Genomic DNA, 17,133 nt, shown 5'->3' with positions numbered 1-17,133 from the left:
ATGGTGTTCCAGCATCTTAAACCTGTATGTGAGAAATCACTGTTCAATATGGAGTTAAATCTGCTGGTTTTAAGGGCTAGGAAAATGTAGTATGAGAGAGTTTCTTGATCTAGCAGACTTATTGAAGGAAGGTAAATCTATCAGCTTAATTATGTAAACTGTCGTAGATAATTTTGTAGATGAATGTACATGTTTTAAAGGTGATTCTGGCTTTGATTGGTAGCAAATGTAAATTACATAATAGCAGGGATGCCCTATCCAATTTTTAAGTTTCGCGTATGAGTCTAGCAGCAGTATTTAGGGTAGTTTGGAGTTTTTTGATAAGGGATGCCTTATTCCCTAAATAGATTGAATTGCAGTAATCCAATTGTGAAATGACTAATGTTTGTACATAGGAACAAAAAGTAGAAAACAGGAAGAAAATTCTGATTCTTTTCAGCTTCCATAAAGTTCTAAAGATTTTGGTTTCTATGGAATTAACTTGATCTTCACATGATAGTAATTGGTCGATGATGATCCCAAGAATTTTCAAATTATGTTCCAATGGATAGTTTGTCTGATTGATGGTAAAACTGGTCTGATTGTGGAAGCTGTTAGGACGGGAAATTATGAGAAAACTAGTTTTTTCCTTGTTTAATTTTAGATGGAAGGATGTTGCCAATTCTCCATGAGATCTAAGATTGAATGAATGTTGGAGATGATATCCTGAATTTGAGTGTCAAAGGGAAGATAGTCACATCATCGGCGTATATAAAAGACTGCAATCCTTAAGCCTCTAGGAGGCGACCTAGGGGTTTCATTATGATGTTAAAGAGAATGAGAGATATTGGAGATCCCTGTGGAACTCCACGATCCGGGGACCAGGCTGGAGAGGTGGATCCTCCCATTTTGACTTTGTATGTTCTGGATTTGAGGAACCCTATGAACCACTTATGAACATCTCCACAAATGCCCATTGTATCAAGAATTGTAGATAAAATGTTGTGATCTACCATGTCGAATGCACTGGACATATTGAATTATAGTAAGATAATTTTCCTACCCATGCTTAAGATTCGTCTGAATTTAGATATTAGTCGGTACTGTAGTTGGGATTAAATCCCGATTGTGTGTAATGAAGTAAGGAGTGGTGTGATATGTATTCCATTAGTTGTTTACATTCCATTAGTTATTTACCTACTAAGACCTCCATAGCCACCGGTCAATAATTGGATGTTTTGTCTAATTTACCTAAAGGATTTTTAGGAATAGAAGTTAAAATTATATTTCCCTTCTCAGTTGGAAAGGAGCCATTTTTGTTAACATGGAGCATATGTAATTATGCAGGATGTTGATGAAAAAGTCTGGGGCTTTTGAGAGAATGTAGCTAGGGCATTTGTCAAGAGTACAATGCGAGCGAGAGTATTTGCTGAGGAAGGATCTAATCTCTGTGGTAGAAGGAGGATTGAAATAGGACTAAATCCTATCAGTTTTTATTCCTTCATATTGATGTGTGATATTCAAGTAGTTGATGAAATTGCTACAAGCTAGTTAGACTTGTTCTAATTTTGGTATCAAACCATGATGATGATTTCGTTTTCTTTTTTGTTTTTATTTGTCCAGGAGCTATACAGGCTAAGGTCTTTTTTGTTGTTTCATCCCAGAGTCAGGAAAAATGGATTATGTAGAAATAAATATGAATTGACTTGGAACTGGGACTAAAATTCTGTTATGTCTGTTTTGCCCCTTGTTATATAAATCATGGTAGAGTGAAGAGTCTTAGGTTTTGGGGACATTTACTCCAATTAAATGTGAATGTTAGCTTTCTGTGGTCTGACATTGTTGTAGACTTCCAGTCATAATTATCTATGAAATGTAAATTCTGAAAGGGGAATCTGAATGTAAATAAATCTAAAAGATGGCCTTTCTCATGGGAAGAATGAGCTGGAGGACAAATAAAACTCCAAGAGTTTAGAAAGTTGTTAATTTCCTTAGTATGAGGATCATTTGGTTTATCCAAGTGTAAATTAGTGCCTTCAACCTGGCTACGCTTCTGCCTAGTAGAACTGTTTTGAGCATTTAAGCATATATTACATACAAATTCAGTAAATAATGATTGGGCATAAGTCCAATTTCCAGGGGGCCGATAAAATAAAATTGAAGTTAGGTGATTATGAGGTTCTTTTATTAAGCTGTGAGAAAAAGGGCCCTGTGCTGGTGTGGTGGGCCATTTTTCCTGGGCACCAGAGTCCTTTTTCCCGCAGCCAGTAAACCCCCCCTAAAAATGGCCATGTGTTGAAAGAACTCTTACCATGTGGCCATGCAGTGGGGAGCCCTTACAGCCACCAATTGAGCCATTCTGGGGATTTTCTTTTTCGCCATCCCTGGAGAACAAATTGTATCATTATTCCTATTTCCCAGGATAGCGCATAATATAATTAAAAAATTATAAGTGAAGGTGCTCAGAGAAATCTCATGACCAAAGTGAAAAACTCACTTAGGGGTCCTTTTACTAAGCCACGGTAAAATGTGGCCTGTGGTAGTGTAGGTGCATATTTTTGGTGCATGCTGGGTCATTTTTACCACGTCTGGAAAAAAATGGCTATTTTTTAATGGGACTGGAAAAGGGCATGCAGTAAAATTGAAACTAGCACGTGCCTAAAACCGGCCTGAGCCCTTAACGCCACCCATTGATCTAGTAATAAGGGCTCATGTACTACATGTGTGGTGACTGGTCTGCATGTGCCAACTGATGATTGCTACCGAAAATGCGGTGTGTGGGAGGAAATAAATAAATCATCCAGGTGGTACGGGTGCACTGCATATCTGAAATTACTGCCACAGGGCACGGTAGCCTGGCGGTAGTCTCGTTTTGGCGGAATCTTGTAAAAGGGCACTTCCTCATTGATTGAAGACAAAAGAACGTTCAAAGTGTCCATTAACAGTTGAACAGGGTAGATGTGAAGCGTCTGTTCACGCTTTCCAAAAATACTAGGACTAGGGGGCATGCAATGAAGCTACAATGTAGTAAATTTTAAACAAATCGGAGAAAATATTTCTTCACTCAACGTGTAATTAAACTCTGGAATTCGTTTCCCTAGAATGTGGTAAAGGTGGTTAGCTTAGCGGAGTTTAAAAAGGTTTGGACGGCTTCCTAAAGGAAAAATCCATAGACCGTTATTAAATGCACTTGAGGAAAATCCACTATTTCTGGGATAAGCAGTATAAAATGTTTGTACTATTTTGGGATCTAGCCAGGTATTTGTGATCTGGATTGGCCACTGTTGGAAACAGGATGCTGGGCTCGATGGGCCTTTGGTCTTTCCCAGTATGGCAATACTTATGTACTTATGACCCAGTGGGTCACAGTTCTCAAAAAAACATCTCGATTAATAATTCATGAAGAAATAAGTTCAAAGATGATGATGTACTTATCCTTTAACGGTCAAATATATCAATCAGTGATGATAGATATGTTGCGGTAGATTCATATCATTATTCCTTCCCCAACTTGTATCCAGGTTTCGCAATTACTTGCTTCATCAGGGGGGATACAGGATAAATCACTCATTAGGCTTCAAAAGATTTCGGGTGTCTGCTCAGAAATGGCACTGATTGCCATATTTTTCCAATTAATGACTCTGTTTTGAATATTAAAGTGATTATTGTTCCATTTTGGAGTGAAATGTGTATGAGACCAAGGAGCTGTTAAACAAGATTCAGTGATTTTAACTACCTCTGATGTGCTTTCAGTTATAACATCTTTCAATTAAGCATCATTTAGAGAGGTAAATGGCATTAATGAAGGGGATAAGCATGCCAACATGCTGTTTCAAAATGATATTTTGGTGGAAGCAGTGCAGACCAAAGTGATGTTTGTTTCATAATGGATGCTACATGATAGTTGTAGAAACAAAGAAAATTTATGTCACCCCATTCTTTAGTGGACTTCAATTTTTTGACTGCAATGTGCGGTGGTTTTCCACATCATAAAAAGGTTAAAAGATGTTTCTCAATAACAGTATAAATGGTGTGGTCAAACAAGAACAGCAACATATTTAAGATATAATTGACTTTTGAAGCAATCATCATTTTGATTGTATCGAGTCCAGTGGCGTTCCTAGGGTGGCTGACACCCGGGGCGGATTGCCGATGCGCCCCCCCCCCCCGGGTGCAGCACGACCCCCCCACCTCCGGCGAAAGGACACCCCCCCAGGTGCATTTGTACCTGCTGGGGGGGTGCCGCGCGCCTGTCGGCTTCGCTCGTTCCATGTTCCCTCTGCCCCGGAACAGGAAGTAACCTGTTCTGGGGCAGAGGGAGCACGGAACAAGTGAAGCCAGCAGGCGCGCGGCACTCCCCCAGCGGCGTGCACCCGGGGTGGACCCCCCTTGGTACGCCACTGATCGAGTCATCCCCACCACGATAGCCTCAAGGGAGACCATCTCGAAGTCAGACTTTTAACTATTTTCAGAAGATGATTACTATTTAGAAGTTTTGTCTCTTCCACTATAGGACCAAAGAGGATACCCAAGTATTTTAGTTTGGTAGGAGACCAAATGAAGTTAAACGCAGAAACATCTTGCTGTATGTACGGACAGTTAATAGGCATTAATTCTGTCTTTATTTGGTTAAGCTTGTAGCCAGATGAGCGAGAATAATCAGATAAAATGGAAAGGAAATGAGGGATCGAAGACGGCATTAGAAACAGTAGAATGTCGTCTGCATAGGCTGAGAGTTTGACAGAAAAATTTCCACAGCAAATACCTGGAATGTTAGGTTTGTTACGTATGGCAATTAGCAGTGGCTTATAAAATGCTATTCTATAAACAAAAAATGGTTTGGAAAACTCAAATCAAAATAGGTGTGTCACCCCTCTCAACTTTTAAATCCCTAATCAGGATCTATAATTACATATACAAAAAGAACCTCAAACCACCTCATGGACACCCATCGCTAATTTAGCTAGGTTTGCCATTCAAAAGAGGAGTAGAGTACTATCACTGGTTCAAGTGGGGAGGAGTGGAGAAAAAAAGCCAACCGAAAAAACTCAAATATATTTGAGAAAACCATCCGGTTTTCTCAAATATATTTGAGTTTTTTCGGTTGGCTTTTTTTCTCCACTCCTCCCCACTTGAACCAGTGATAGTACTCTACTCCTCTTTTGAATGGCAAACCTAGCTAAATTAGCGATGGGTGTCCATGAGGTGGTTTGAGGTTCTTTTTGTATATGTAATTATAGATCCTGATTAGGGATTTAAAAGTTGAGAGGGGTGACACACCTATTTTGATTTGAGTTTTCCAAACCATTTTTTGTTTATAGAATTTGAATTATACGGGTTTTGGAGTTTCCCAGCATTTACTTATAAAATGCTATAAAATACGTGCATTCCTGACACACTTAGGCACTTGCACTTGTGCTAGGTCTATGGTTGGCATAAGTTTGAGGTGCTTTACATTCATGGTTATGCAAGCATTCCTATTTTCCATTACAGAATGAGCATCTAAGTGGAAGCACCTAGTTACAGAGTTACCCCTTTGGTAATTTGCCCATCTGCTGTGAAAATGGGGGACTTCATGCATAATATACGATAGCCTCAAGGGAGACCATCTCGAAGTCAGACTCTTAACTATTTCCAGAAGATGATTACTTCCCAAAGGATAAAGGAAACATTCTACTTACTCCTTTACCTAAAGACACAAAGAAAAGTACAAATGACTTAACCAATTATCGTCCAGTAGCATCTATCCTGCTGATAACCAAACTTATTGAGGGCGTAGTGACGAAACAGCTCACTAACTGTAAACACCTAAATAAATTCTCAATTCTTCACGAGTCTCAATCAGGATTTCGGTTGAACCACAGCACTGAAACAGTACTAGTGACTATAATGAATAAATTTAAACAAACAATTGCAACTGGCAACAACATACTTCCCAATTTGACATGTGCAGTGCCTTCGCCATGGTCAACTATGGAATATTACTACATATCCTAGAATACTTTGGAGTTGGAGGTAACGTTCTTAACTGGTTTAGAGGATTCCTGACCACAAGATCATACCAAGTAACAGCTAACGCGGCTATATCTGCCCCATGGACACCTGAAAGTGGAGTCCCCCAAGGATCCCCCCTCTCACCAACCCTCTTCAACCTAATGATGATACCCTTAGCCAAGCTACTAGCCAATCAGAACCTCAGTCCATACATATATGCAGATGATGTCATGATCTACATCCCGTTCAAACATGATCTAAAGGAAATCACCAATGATATCAACCAAAGCTTCCAAATCATGCACTCCTGGGCGGATGCATTTCATCTAAAACTTAACACAGAAGAAAAACAATGTCTTATACTCACCTCACAACATAATACAAATAAATTCACCACCATAACCATACCAAACTTTTCCTTTCCCATCTCAAACACTCTGAAAATTCTCTGAGTTACCATTGATCGAAATCTCACACTCAAAAACCACGTGAAGAATACAACTAAGAAGATGTTCCACTCCATGTGGAAACTCAAAAGAGTAAAACCTTTCTCCCCAAGAACCATTTTTCGCAACCTAGTACTGTCAATGGTACTAAGTCACCTGGACTATTGCAACACACTCTACGTTGGTTGTAAAGAACAGACTATCAAGAAACTTCAAACAGCCCAGAATACCGCAGCCAGACTCATATTTGGAAAAACAAAATATGAAAGCGCAAAACCCCTAAGAGAGAAACTACACTGGCTCCCACTTAAAGAACGTATCGCGTTCAAGATCGGCACGATTGTTCATAAAATTATTTATGGAGATGCCCCGACCTACATGCTAGACCTTGTGGACCTGCCTCCCAGAAATGCTAAAAGATCTGCCCGCACATTTCTTAATCTACACTTCCCCAGCTGTAAAGGATTAAAATACAGACTAACACATGCGACCAGCTTTTCCTACATGAGCACGCAGCTGTGGAATGCACTTCCAACTAACTTGAAAACAATTAACGAAATAACTAACTTTCGCAAATCTCTGAAAACCTATCTCTTCAACAAGGCCTACCACGAGAATCCATAACTTAATTATAACACTTCACCACTCCACCCTTATTTTGAATGTCTTCTTTCTATAACTGTTTGCTTAGTTCTTTTTTGTCATCCTTGATCTCTTTGTAAAACCAATTGTATCTTTTACCCTGGAATGGCGATGCCATAACAGGTCTTTGTAAGCCACATTGAGCCTGCAAATAGGTGGGAAAATGTGGGATACAAGTGCAATAAATAATAATATACAAGATTTTAGAATGTGCTGGGGAAGGGCCAGTTATCATAATGTATGTAGGTTCCAGTGTCAGTATCGCAGTATGCACTGATTCTTTCCCCGTTTCTTTCCTTGTAGAAAACTTTTTCTCTCGATATATCAACTATTTAACTGGCCAGGAACATCTCCTGGTTGGTTAAATAGCAGTTAGTTGCCTAACCGCAGATATTAAGCAGGAGATAACTGGTTGTTATCTCCCACTGAATATCCCAGTTAGTGGATTCCAGCTAACCGGCTATATCAGGCGACATAGGTGCAGATATTTAGCGCCAAACCAGCTATGTTGAGTGGTCCAATTAGGCCACATAAATAGAAAGCCTATCTTTAACTACTAAAATGTTAACTGGTTGGTGCTGAATATCGGCATAGCCGATTAACATTTCAGCGCCACAAAATCCCTGGATATTCAATGCCGGTCATTGGAAACAGCCCAGCATTGATTATCTGGGCTCAGCTTAGGCTTGTGAGTCATTTTATGATTATTTAGTGTGGCTGAAAACTATTCCAGTTCTTAAGTCAGTCATTAGAATTGTTAATAGCTGGGTGGGTGTGACGATCACTTGGTGATTTGCCTGGACCTCTTGCACAATACACAACATTTTAGTATGTTTAGAGGAAAAGCTGGTGGTTATAATATATGTATGTTCTAGTGCCAGTAATTCTGTATCACTGATTCTTCCTACTTTTGATCTCTTGTAGAAATGCTGACTGCAGATAAGAGTAAGTAGTTTTCTATGTATTTTCTGTGGCTGAAATAATAACACTTCATAAGTCTTGCCCATTATGATTCAATGGGACAGAGTCTGCATGGGTTCAGTGAAGGGAAGTCTTGGCTCAGCAATTTGCTTCTTTGAAGGCATAAATAAACATGTGGATAAAGGTGAGCCGGTTGATGTAGTGTATCCTTTTCTATGATTACCCCTAAAATTTTAACAGAAGCTACCCATGATATTCCTTCTGTTTCACTCATCAATCATATCATTACAATATCTTACATAATATTAGCAAAGCCTGAACCAGCAGTTTTGGATACATTCCGTTTCAATTTACTCAACTCCAACCAAACCTTCACCTCAGGCAGACATAATTATAATCTCTTCAAATCTTGTTGCTATCATGTAACAGGCAGTTGATATAGTTATATATTCATATATAATATATATAAACTAAAATACTATCCTGCTTATTTTCGAAGGAGAAGGCCGGCCATCTTCCGACACAAATCGGGAGATGGCCAGCCTTCTACTACAGCTGGCCAAATCGGTATAATCGAAAGCCGATTTTGGCCGGCTTCAACTGCTTTCCATCGCAGGGCCGGGCAAAGTTAAAGGGGGCATGTTGGAAGTGTACTGAAGGTGGGACGGGGGTGTGGTTAAGAGATGGCCGACCTCGGCGGATAATGGAAAAAAGAAGGCCGGCTCTGACGAGCATTTGGCCGACTTGGTCCTTTTTTGTTCACGACCAAGCCTCAAAAATGTGTCCTAAATGACCAGATGACCACCATAGGGAACTTGGGATGACCTCCCCTTGCTCCCCTATTGGTCACCAACCCCCTCCCACCCCAAAAAAAAAAAATTAAAAACATTTTTCTGCCAGCCTCTATGCCAGCCTCAAATGTCATACCCAGCTCCCTGACAGCAGTATGCAGGTCCCTGACAGCAGTATGCAGTGTTTAGTGGGTGCAGTGCACTTCAGGCAGGCGGACCCAGGCCCATCCCCCCCCTACCTGTTACATTTGTGGTGGTAAATGGGAGCCCTCCAAAACCCATCAGAAACCCATTGTACCGACATCTAGGTGCCCCCCGTCACCCGTAAGGGCTATGGTAGTGGTATGCAGTTGTGGGGAGTGGATTTTGGGGGACTCATCAGCACACAAGGTAAGGGAGCTATGTACCTGGGATCAATTTGTGAAGTCCACTGCAGTGCCCCCTAGGGTGCCCAGTTGGTGTCCTGGCATATGAGGGGGACCAGTGCACTACAAATGCTGGCTCGTCCCATGACCAAATGTATTGGATTTGGCCGGGTTTGAGATGGCCGCCATTAGTTTCCATTATCGGTGAAAAACAATGGCGGCCATCTCTAACGCCGGCGATCTCTAAGGGCAGGCCAAATGTTGAGATTTGGCCGGCCCCGACCGTATTATCAAAACGAAAGATGGCCGGCCATCTTGTTTCGATAATACAGTCGGGTACGCCGCTTGACGGGGCCGGCGTTAGAGATGGTCGCCCTTATAGATGGCCAGCCCCGTTCGATTATGCCCCTCCATGTTTCCTAATTAACCTGCAAAAGAAAGCACCAAGAGCCTTCAAAGTAGGTCCAAAGTTCCTTTAATCATACACCTTTGGAGAACAATTTTCAAAAATGACCCAACACGGGCTGTGTTTCTGCACGCAGCGCCTGCATCAAGGGTCCCAGAAGTTGTGGGAGCAATATTCAGCGGCAAAATTTGCTGAACAAGGGTCGTGGAAGATATGTGCAGCAGCAGTATTTGCTCCTCCGCACGTAAGTCCAAATGAAAGCGTTCTCCCTCAATATTAAGGTCCAGTAAATTAACCTTCTCAATGGTTGCAAATAACATGTTATATATAAGAGGGGAAAGGAGAAACACTGAAGGCATTTAATCAAAATATGATGTTTTAATCTTTCAGGGGTCCTTTTACAAAGGCGTGCTGAAAAATGGCCTGCGGTAGTGTAGGCGCGGGTTTTGGGTGTGCGCAGAATCAATTTTTAGCGCACCTGTAAAAAAGGCCTTTTTCCCCGAAAACGGACATGCGGCAAGATCAAAATTGCCGCATGTCCATTTTGGGTCTGAGACCTTACCACCAGCCATAGACCTAGCGTTAAAGAATTTTGGCAGTAATGACCTATGCGCATCAGAAAATAAAAAAATATGTTTCAGATGCGTATATTGGACGTGCGCCAAAAATGAAATTACCACAAGAGCCACACGGTAGTCGGATGGTAAATCCATTTTGGCGCACATTGGGCGCATAGGCACCTACGTTTCTTAGTAAAGCGGCCCTCAATAAACTAACTAAGGTCTGAACTATTTCAGTCATAATCACATTAAATTCAAGTAATTTATTTTCCCCAGTCACTCACAGACTGACAACCAATAGATTGTCTCATCTTCAGAAAAAAACAGCTATGGGATTGGCAGGGCCGCTGAGAGACTGGGCTGGGCCCGGGACAAGGCCGCCCCCGCCCCTGGCCCCACCCCCACTGCCACCCCCAGGTTGTCACCGCCCCCCCGCACCGCACCGCACAGAAGCCCTGCACAGTACAGCAAAGATCAGCTGAGAGAAGCGCATCTGTGTGGGCCGTGCACGCCGGAGTCAGAAGACAGCACTTCTGTTGGCGGGGGTTCGGGTGGAAGTGGCCCAGTGGCGGGGGTTTGGGTGGGACTGCGGTGCCGGGCCCCCCTTGGAGGCCCGGCCCCGGGAATTTTGTCCCCCCTGCCCCCCCCCTATCGGCGGCTCTGGGGATTGGTATGGTTATTGTCACAATCTACATAGAATTTGTCCTGTTAGTCAGAAGAGCCAGGATGTATCTTCTTTAGACACACCCATCGACAAACAGCTTCACTGGACGCTATGGAATAGATTCAAGGAAAGGCACTGGGATACAGTGCACTAAGCAGGGATTCTATAGAGGCAATTGCATGTGGTAATATACCTATTAGAGCTTGCAGTAAGGAATTTTTCTGGGAGAAGGCATTGTGTGGGCTTTGAAACATTATCTTGTCACGTGTGGTGACTGGTCAGCGTGTGGCAACTGATGATTGCTACCAGAAATGCAGTGTGTGGGAGGAAATAAATAAATCATCCAGGTAGTACGTGCGCACTGCATATCTGAAATTACCGCCAGGGGGCACGGTAGCCTGGCGGTAGTCTCGTTTTGGCAGAATCTTGTAAACGGGCCCCCAAAATAGCCACCTTTCTGTATCATCACACTTCCTCATTGATTTAAGACAAAAGAACGTTCAAAGTGCCCATTAACAGTTGACCAGGCCAATGACCCAATGGGTCACAGTTCTCAAAAAACATTTTGGTTAATAATTCATAAACAAATAAGTTCAAAGATGATGATGTACTTATTCTGTAACGCTCAAATATATGAATCAGCAATGATAGATATGGTGTGGTACATTCTTATCATTATTCCTTCCCCAACTTGGATCCAGGTTTCTCAATTACTTGCTTCATCATGGAGATACAGGATAAATCACTCATCAGCAGGGTCGGTCAAACCCAGTAAGCGGGGTAAGCACCGCAGGGGGGCGCCTGCCTTCAAGGGCGCCGCTGCGGCACTATGCCGCCATACTGCGCCACCCTTGGGGGTTTAAATCTTTAATTTATCTCCGTCCCAGCGGCCGCGTCATTTCAAAGCCCTGCCCATCTCTAGCCTTCCCTCCCTTCGTGAGTTCATTGCACAGAGTCCCGCCTTCTGATGTCATTTCCTCGAGGGCGGGACTCTGAGGGAACAAACTCACGAAGGGAGGGAAGGCTAGAGACGGGCAGGGCTTTGAAATGACACGGCCGCTAGGACGGAAGTAAATTTAAAAAGACTTAAACCACGCACGGTGGCAAGAAGAAAAAGGGGGATGTTGGGGGAGAAGAGGGCGGGCAGGTGGCCATAAATGGGAGGGAGATGGGGGCGAAAGAAAATCACTGGACAGGGGCAGGGTGGGAGAAGAGAGAAAGGAGATGCTGGGGGGGAGGCGCCAAGTCATAGTCTGCAGGGGGGGCACCAGAGACCCTAGGACCAGCCCTGCTCATCAGGCTTCAAAATACTTTGGGCATCTGCTCAAAAATGGCACCATAGTTTCCAATTAATGACTCTATTTAGTTCCATATTGGAGTGAAATGTGAAAGAGACCAAGGAGTTGTTAAACAACTTTCAGTGGCTTTAACTACCTCTGATGTGCTTTGGGTTATAACACCTAGAAAGGATGGCAGTAACAATCGCAATGGATCTATAGATTGAGATGAGCCACGAACATAAGAGAAAGAAATCAGTTTTAAAAAGTAGTCTGGAGATGAACCATTGAACGTTTTAAAAACAAAACAAGCTAGCTTAAATAAAGCTCGACAATGAATAGGAAGCCAATGCAAAGATATCAAAGCAGCAGTAGAATCATGTGATGAACAGAAATAATTACAAGTAATATTTAGATTCTCCACATCTACTATAATAAAACTCACCCTCAACGTTCTGAGGACAACGTTCTGAAGTCACTCAGACTCCCAGAACGGTTCGTAAATTCATGGTGGTGAAGCCACTGACCGTGACTCGCTGCCCCGCCCTCGCGTCAAATGTCATGACGTCGAGGGCGGAAAACCTAAAGAAAACTGATAGAAGGGATCGCACCCAGGCAGGGGGAGGAGTAGGGAAACACGCGGAGCGTGTTTCCCTACTCCTCCCCCTGCCTAGGAAACGCTGGCCACCAACCTCGCGACCCACCTGCGGACAAACTCTGCAGGGAAACCACTTCCAAAGCTCCGGAGTTCAAATGAAGCCCCGCCCAAAGAATGTCCGAGGTCCAATACCCACCCCCCCGCGCCGGCCCCCCCCCTCGCGCACCGCCCCCCCCAAACCACCCACTAAAGCTCAGTAGTTGAAAAGAAGCCCAGCCCACAGAATGCTGGAGGTGCAACACCCACCCCCTGTGCCGCCCCCCCCAAGCCACCCACCGTCGCATAGCTTTGCTGGCGGGAGACCCAAAACCCCGCCAGCACAAGTCCTGTCTTCTGACTATGGCGTGATCTTCGGCATTGCTAGCCTCTGCAGGCCTCTGCAGGCAGGGCTTCTGTGCGTCTGACATCCTGCATGTCCTTCCTGAAACCCCGTACACACACACACACACACTCACTCACTCACTCTCTCTCTCTTATCTAGCAGCGCTTTCTGAAACCCCTGCCCCCCCCCCCACACACACACTTACTCACTCACTCTCATTTGGCCCTGCTTCCTCAACTCCCCCGCTACACACACACACACACACACTCTTACTTACTCTCATTTGGCCACACTTCCTAAACCCCCCCCCCCACCACACACACACACACACACACACTCACTCTCTCATCTGGCAGCGCTTCCTGAAATCTCTGCCCCCCCACACACACTCACTCATCTGGCAACCCCCCCTGCCCCCCCCCCCACACACTCACTCACTCATCTGGAAGCGGTTCCTGAACCCCCCCACCCCCCCACACACACACTTACTCACTCTCATTTGGCCACACTTCCTGAACCCCCCCCACCACCACCACCACACACACACTCAGTCTCTCATCTGGCAGCGCTTCGTGAACCCCCTCCCCACACAAACTCACTCTCATCTGGAAACGCTTGATAAACCGCCCCCCACACACACACACACACTCACTCACTCATCTGGCAGAGCTTCCAGACCCCCCCACACCCCTCTTCTTCCAAGCTGAACCCCCCAACACACAAACACTCACTCTCATCTGAACGCCCCAAACACAAACACTCACTCTCATCTGGCAATGCTTGATAAACCGCCCCTCCCACACACACACTCACTCACTCATCTGGCAGCGCTTCCTGAACCACCCATACCCCTCTTCTTCCAAGCTGAACCCCCCAACACACTCCCCCACACCCCTCCCAAAACACACACACACACTCTCTCTCTCTCATCTGGCAGCACTTCCTGAAACCCCATAACACACACACACACACACACACACAGAGTACAGACCTGTGGTGAAGAGGTGCTGAAAGGAGAGCTGCTGTACCCTTTGGCTGCTGAACAATGCAGAGGGGAGGGGGCCCCAGGCTGAAAGGCCTAGCACACTTGGAGCTGAGAAACACTATGAAGGGGAGGCTTCCTCCACCCAAGCCCCAAGAATGCAACCAGGAGAACCAGGAGAGCCCAGGCCTGTGGACGGAGGAAGGACCAGAGCCCAGCAGCGCTTGCTGAGGAGCCAGCTCACCCTGACTGTAAGTCCTGGCCATAACATTCCTAAGCTGGGTGAAGAACAGGGGGCAAGAAGGCAGGGCCCGGGTTCCAGAGCAGGGTTCTCTGCATCCAGTATCAGAGGAGAGGTGGTGGAAGAGAATAGCGGAGAGTCTGAAGAGGACGTTAGTGAGGAAGAAGAGGAGGAGAAGGAATCCAGGCCTAGGGCCTGGCAGAAGAAAGAGGCCCAGCATATGACTCCTGAAGAGGTAATTAGATCAGTGAAGAAAATGAATCGAGTAGAAGGTGAAATAGAGGTACTGAGGAAGCGGCTGAAGCTAGCAAAAACTATGTGTAACCTGGCTTCCACTGGCCCACGAGACAAGTATGTTAAGGGAGTCGAAGCACTCCAGAAGCGGCTTACAGCAAAACAAAGGCAGCTGCAAAAACTAAAGAACTGCAGAGATAATCCCCTTCGTGAGGTTTTCCTGAACAGGGAACGCATGCAGCAGACCCAGACGCAGTCCCAGATCCAGCAGGAAGCAGAACCCAGAGACACACAGGACTCCGTGGTTCCAGACACCCCAGAGGCTATGCTGGAAGGGACAGCAGGGGAAGTGAAACAGCAGCAGCCAGAAGGAGGAAAAGACAAGACTGACACAAATAATTCCCAGTTATCACCAGTATTTTATTTCCTACAGGATTCCCAAGAGCTAGGTGCTCCATCCACTTACCAGCCTTGTAGAACAGAGGCTCCTAGTCCAGTTGTGGCAGGTACTGTGGATAAGGAGGGGCTCCAGCACTGCATGCAGCAAGAGAGCCTGGCAAGTTTGGAACACAAAAGAGCTATGAAACTGAAAAAAATTCAAAAACGTCCCTTATACTTAGAGAGCTGGCAGGGCATAGCCGAACCCACAGAGAAGAGCTCAGGTTTGCTGGGAGAGACAGAGAAGAAAGACAGCCTGGAGAATCAGAACAGTTTGAATGCTGAGGAGAATCAGAACAGTTTGAATGCTGAGGTAGGAGAAGAATCACTACACACTGAGCAAGTACAGAAGTTACCAGGAACAACGGGAGGGAAAGTAGAGCAAAAACAAGGGGTTTTGCAGATGGAGACAGAGACTAAAGAGGATGGGAAAGTACAGGAATGGAGTAGTGGAGTACTACAAGAGATGGAAGAAGCTGAGAGCAAATATGGTGGACAGAGGGCGGGAACATCGTGGGAACACCACAGTCACTCATGGACAGAATTGATAGGGCAGACCTCTGAGCAGGGCTGTCCAAGAGCTGCCATCCAATCTCAATCAGAAGTGCTGATGACATCATGGGGGAAGCTCAGTGACAGGCAGGGGCTCCCAATAGATTCTGCCACTCAGAAACAAGAAGAAAGAGCAGAAGGGAGCTTCTCAGAAACTCATGCCCATCAAAGCAGGAGTCCCAGAAAGGAGAGAGAGAATTGTGGAGAGTGTCAGCTGCACCAGGAGGCGGAGCCAAGACCCAGATCGAGTGAGACAGGGCATGGAGGAGAGTGTCAGCTGCACCAGGAGGTGGAGCCAAGACCCAGACTGAGTAAGACAGTGCCAGATACAGAGAGAGTACATGAAGGAGAGTGTCAGTTGCACCAGGGGGCGGAGCCAAGTCCCAGACCCAGTAAGACAGTGCATGGAGGAGAGTGTCAGCTGCACCAGGAGGCAGAGCCAAGACCCAGACTGAGTGAGACAGTGCCAGATACAGAGAGAGTACATGAAGGAGAGTGTCAGCTGCACCAGGAGGCGGAGCCAAGACTCAGACTGAGTATGACAGTGTCAGAAACAGAGAAAGTGCATGGAGGAGAGTGTCAGCTACAAGAGGAGACAGATCCCAGACCTGGTCTGAGTGGGACAGTTGCAGAGCAAGGGAACGAGTGCTGGTTGGGAACAGCAGCAACTGGCAAAGGACTGGAAGTAGAATATTGCAGAGGGGGAAGAGACAGAAACAGCACAAGTGAACTGAACATAGTGGGGTTAGTGGACATGGGAGAGGAGGGAGGGGAAGAGAGGGGGAGGGGAGGAAGGCAGGAAGGGAGTGGGGAAGGGGGGAGCATACTGGTATCAGCCCCTTTATCCTTTGCAGCAGTAGTACGGGGAGGAGGGGCAGAGACAGGGAAGGAGGAGGGGAGGCAGGAGTCAGACATGGAGACAAGGGGAAATCCATTTTCTGGTCCGTTGCGGGGTCCCGGGAGCGGTGTTACCCCAAAACGTCGAAATGTTGTCCAGCTGCGTTGGGTGGGCACAGGGGTAGCACCACCTAGAGAGGTTGTTTTAAGAATGGTATTCTCCCTTGGCTTTATCCCTGAAGATTTGTATGCATGCATACACCCTGTGGGAATCCCTGAATATGATATTAGTTTCTTAACAGGGCGAGGTTTGGACCTGTTTTGGGAAAAGTACACAGAGGTGCAGCATTAGGGTAGATGGGTGGATTTTAAGGCTGTCCCCATCAGTAGACAGGACGCAGTCCAGATTACCATTTTGGTACGTAATGAGTCTCTTATGGCTGCAGACCTGTCATACTGGTTGGGACGGTATGCCGAAATTAGGACCCCATTAAGCAAAATACCAGACCAGAGTCGTGTGTGGGCGGGGGGGTGGAGTGCCCTTGTAAAATTAAAACAGGCAGGCTATGTCACCCAACATATACCTTCAGCCGCATACATTGGAAGGGATCGAATTCAATGCTTTTATGCAGGACAACCCAGACAGTGCTACAGGTGCGGATCTTTCCGTCACTTAAGCATGTCATGTACAGTGTTAAAGTGCTCGCGATGTGGTAGTACAGATCATGACACCAGCGACTGCACTACCATACGCTGTAACCTGTGTGGAGGCTTGGGGCACCCTTTTAGCAAGTGCCCACAAGCATCGCACAATCAGGTAGAGG

General features: G+C 45.4%; 2 protein-coding genes across 4 annotated transcripts in view; both read left to right on the top strand.

The window, feature by feature from the left end:
• Positions 1 to 17,133, top strand: part of LOC115466338 (butyrophilin subfamily 1 member A1-like) — a 1,244,786-nt gene that overhangs the window by 412,945 nt on the left and 814,708 nt on the right. The gene's annotated exons all lie outside the window — the stretch shown is intronic.
• The window catches only part of LOC115466339 (butyrophilin subfamily 1 member A1-like), a 384,019-nt gene that overhangs the window by 62,115 nt on the left and 304,771 nt on the right, over positions 1 to 17,133 (top strand). For all 3 annotated transcript variants that reach the window (XM_030197519.1, XM_030197521.1, XM_030197520.1), the window contains exon 7: positions 7,986 to 8,006. In XM_030197519.1, coding sequence (XP_030053379.1) covers positions 7,986 to 8,006 — 21 coding nt within the window. The remainder of the gene's footprint in view (positions 1 to 7,985; positions 8,007 to 17,133) is intronic.

The sequence above is a fragment of the Microcaecilia unicolor genome, chromosome 3 (assembly GCF_901765095.1).
Source record: "Microcaecilia unicolor chromosome 3, aMicUni1.1, whole genome shotgun sequence".
NCBI classification, from domain to species: Eukaryota; Metazoa; Chordata; class Amphibia; order Gymnophiona; family Siphonopidae; genus Microcaecilia; species Microcaecilia unicolor.
The sequence above is the reverse complement of the archived record's forward strand: the minus strand, read 5'-3'. Positions and strand labels throughout refer to the sequence as shown.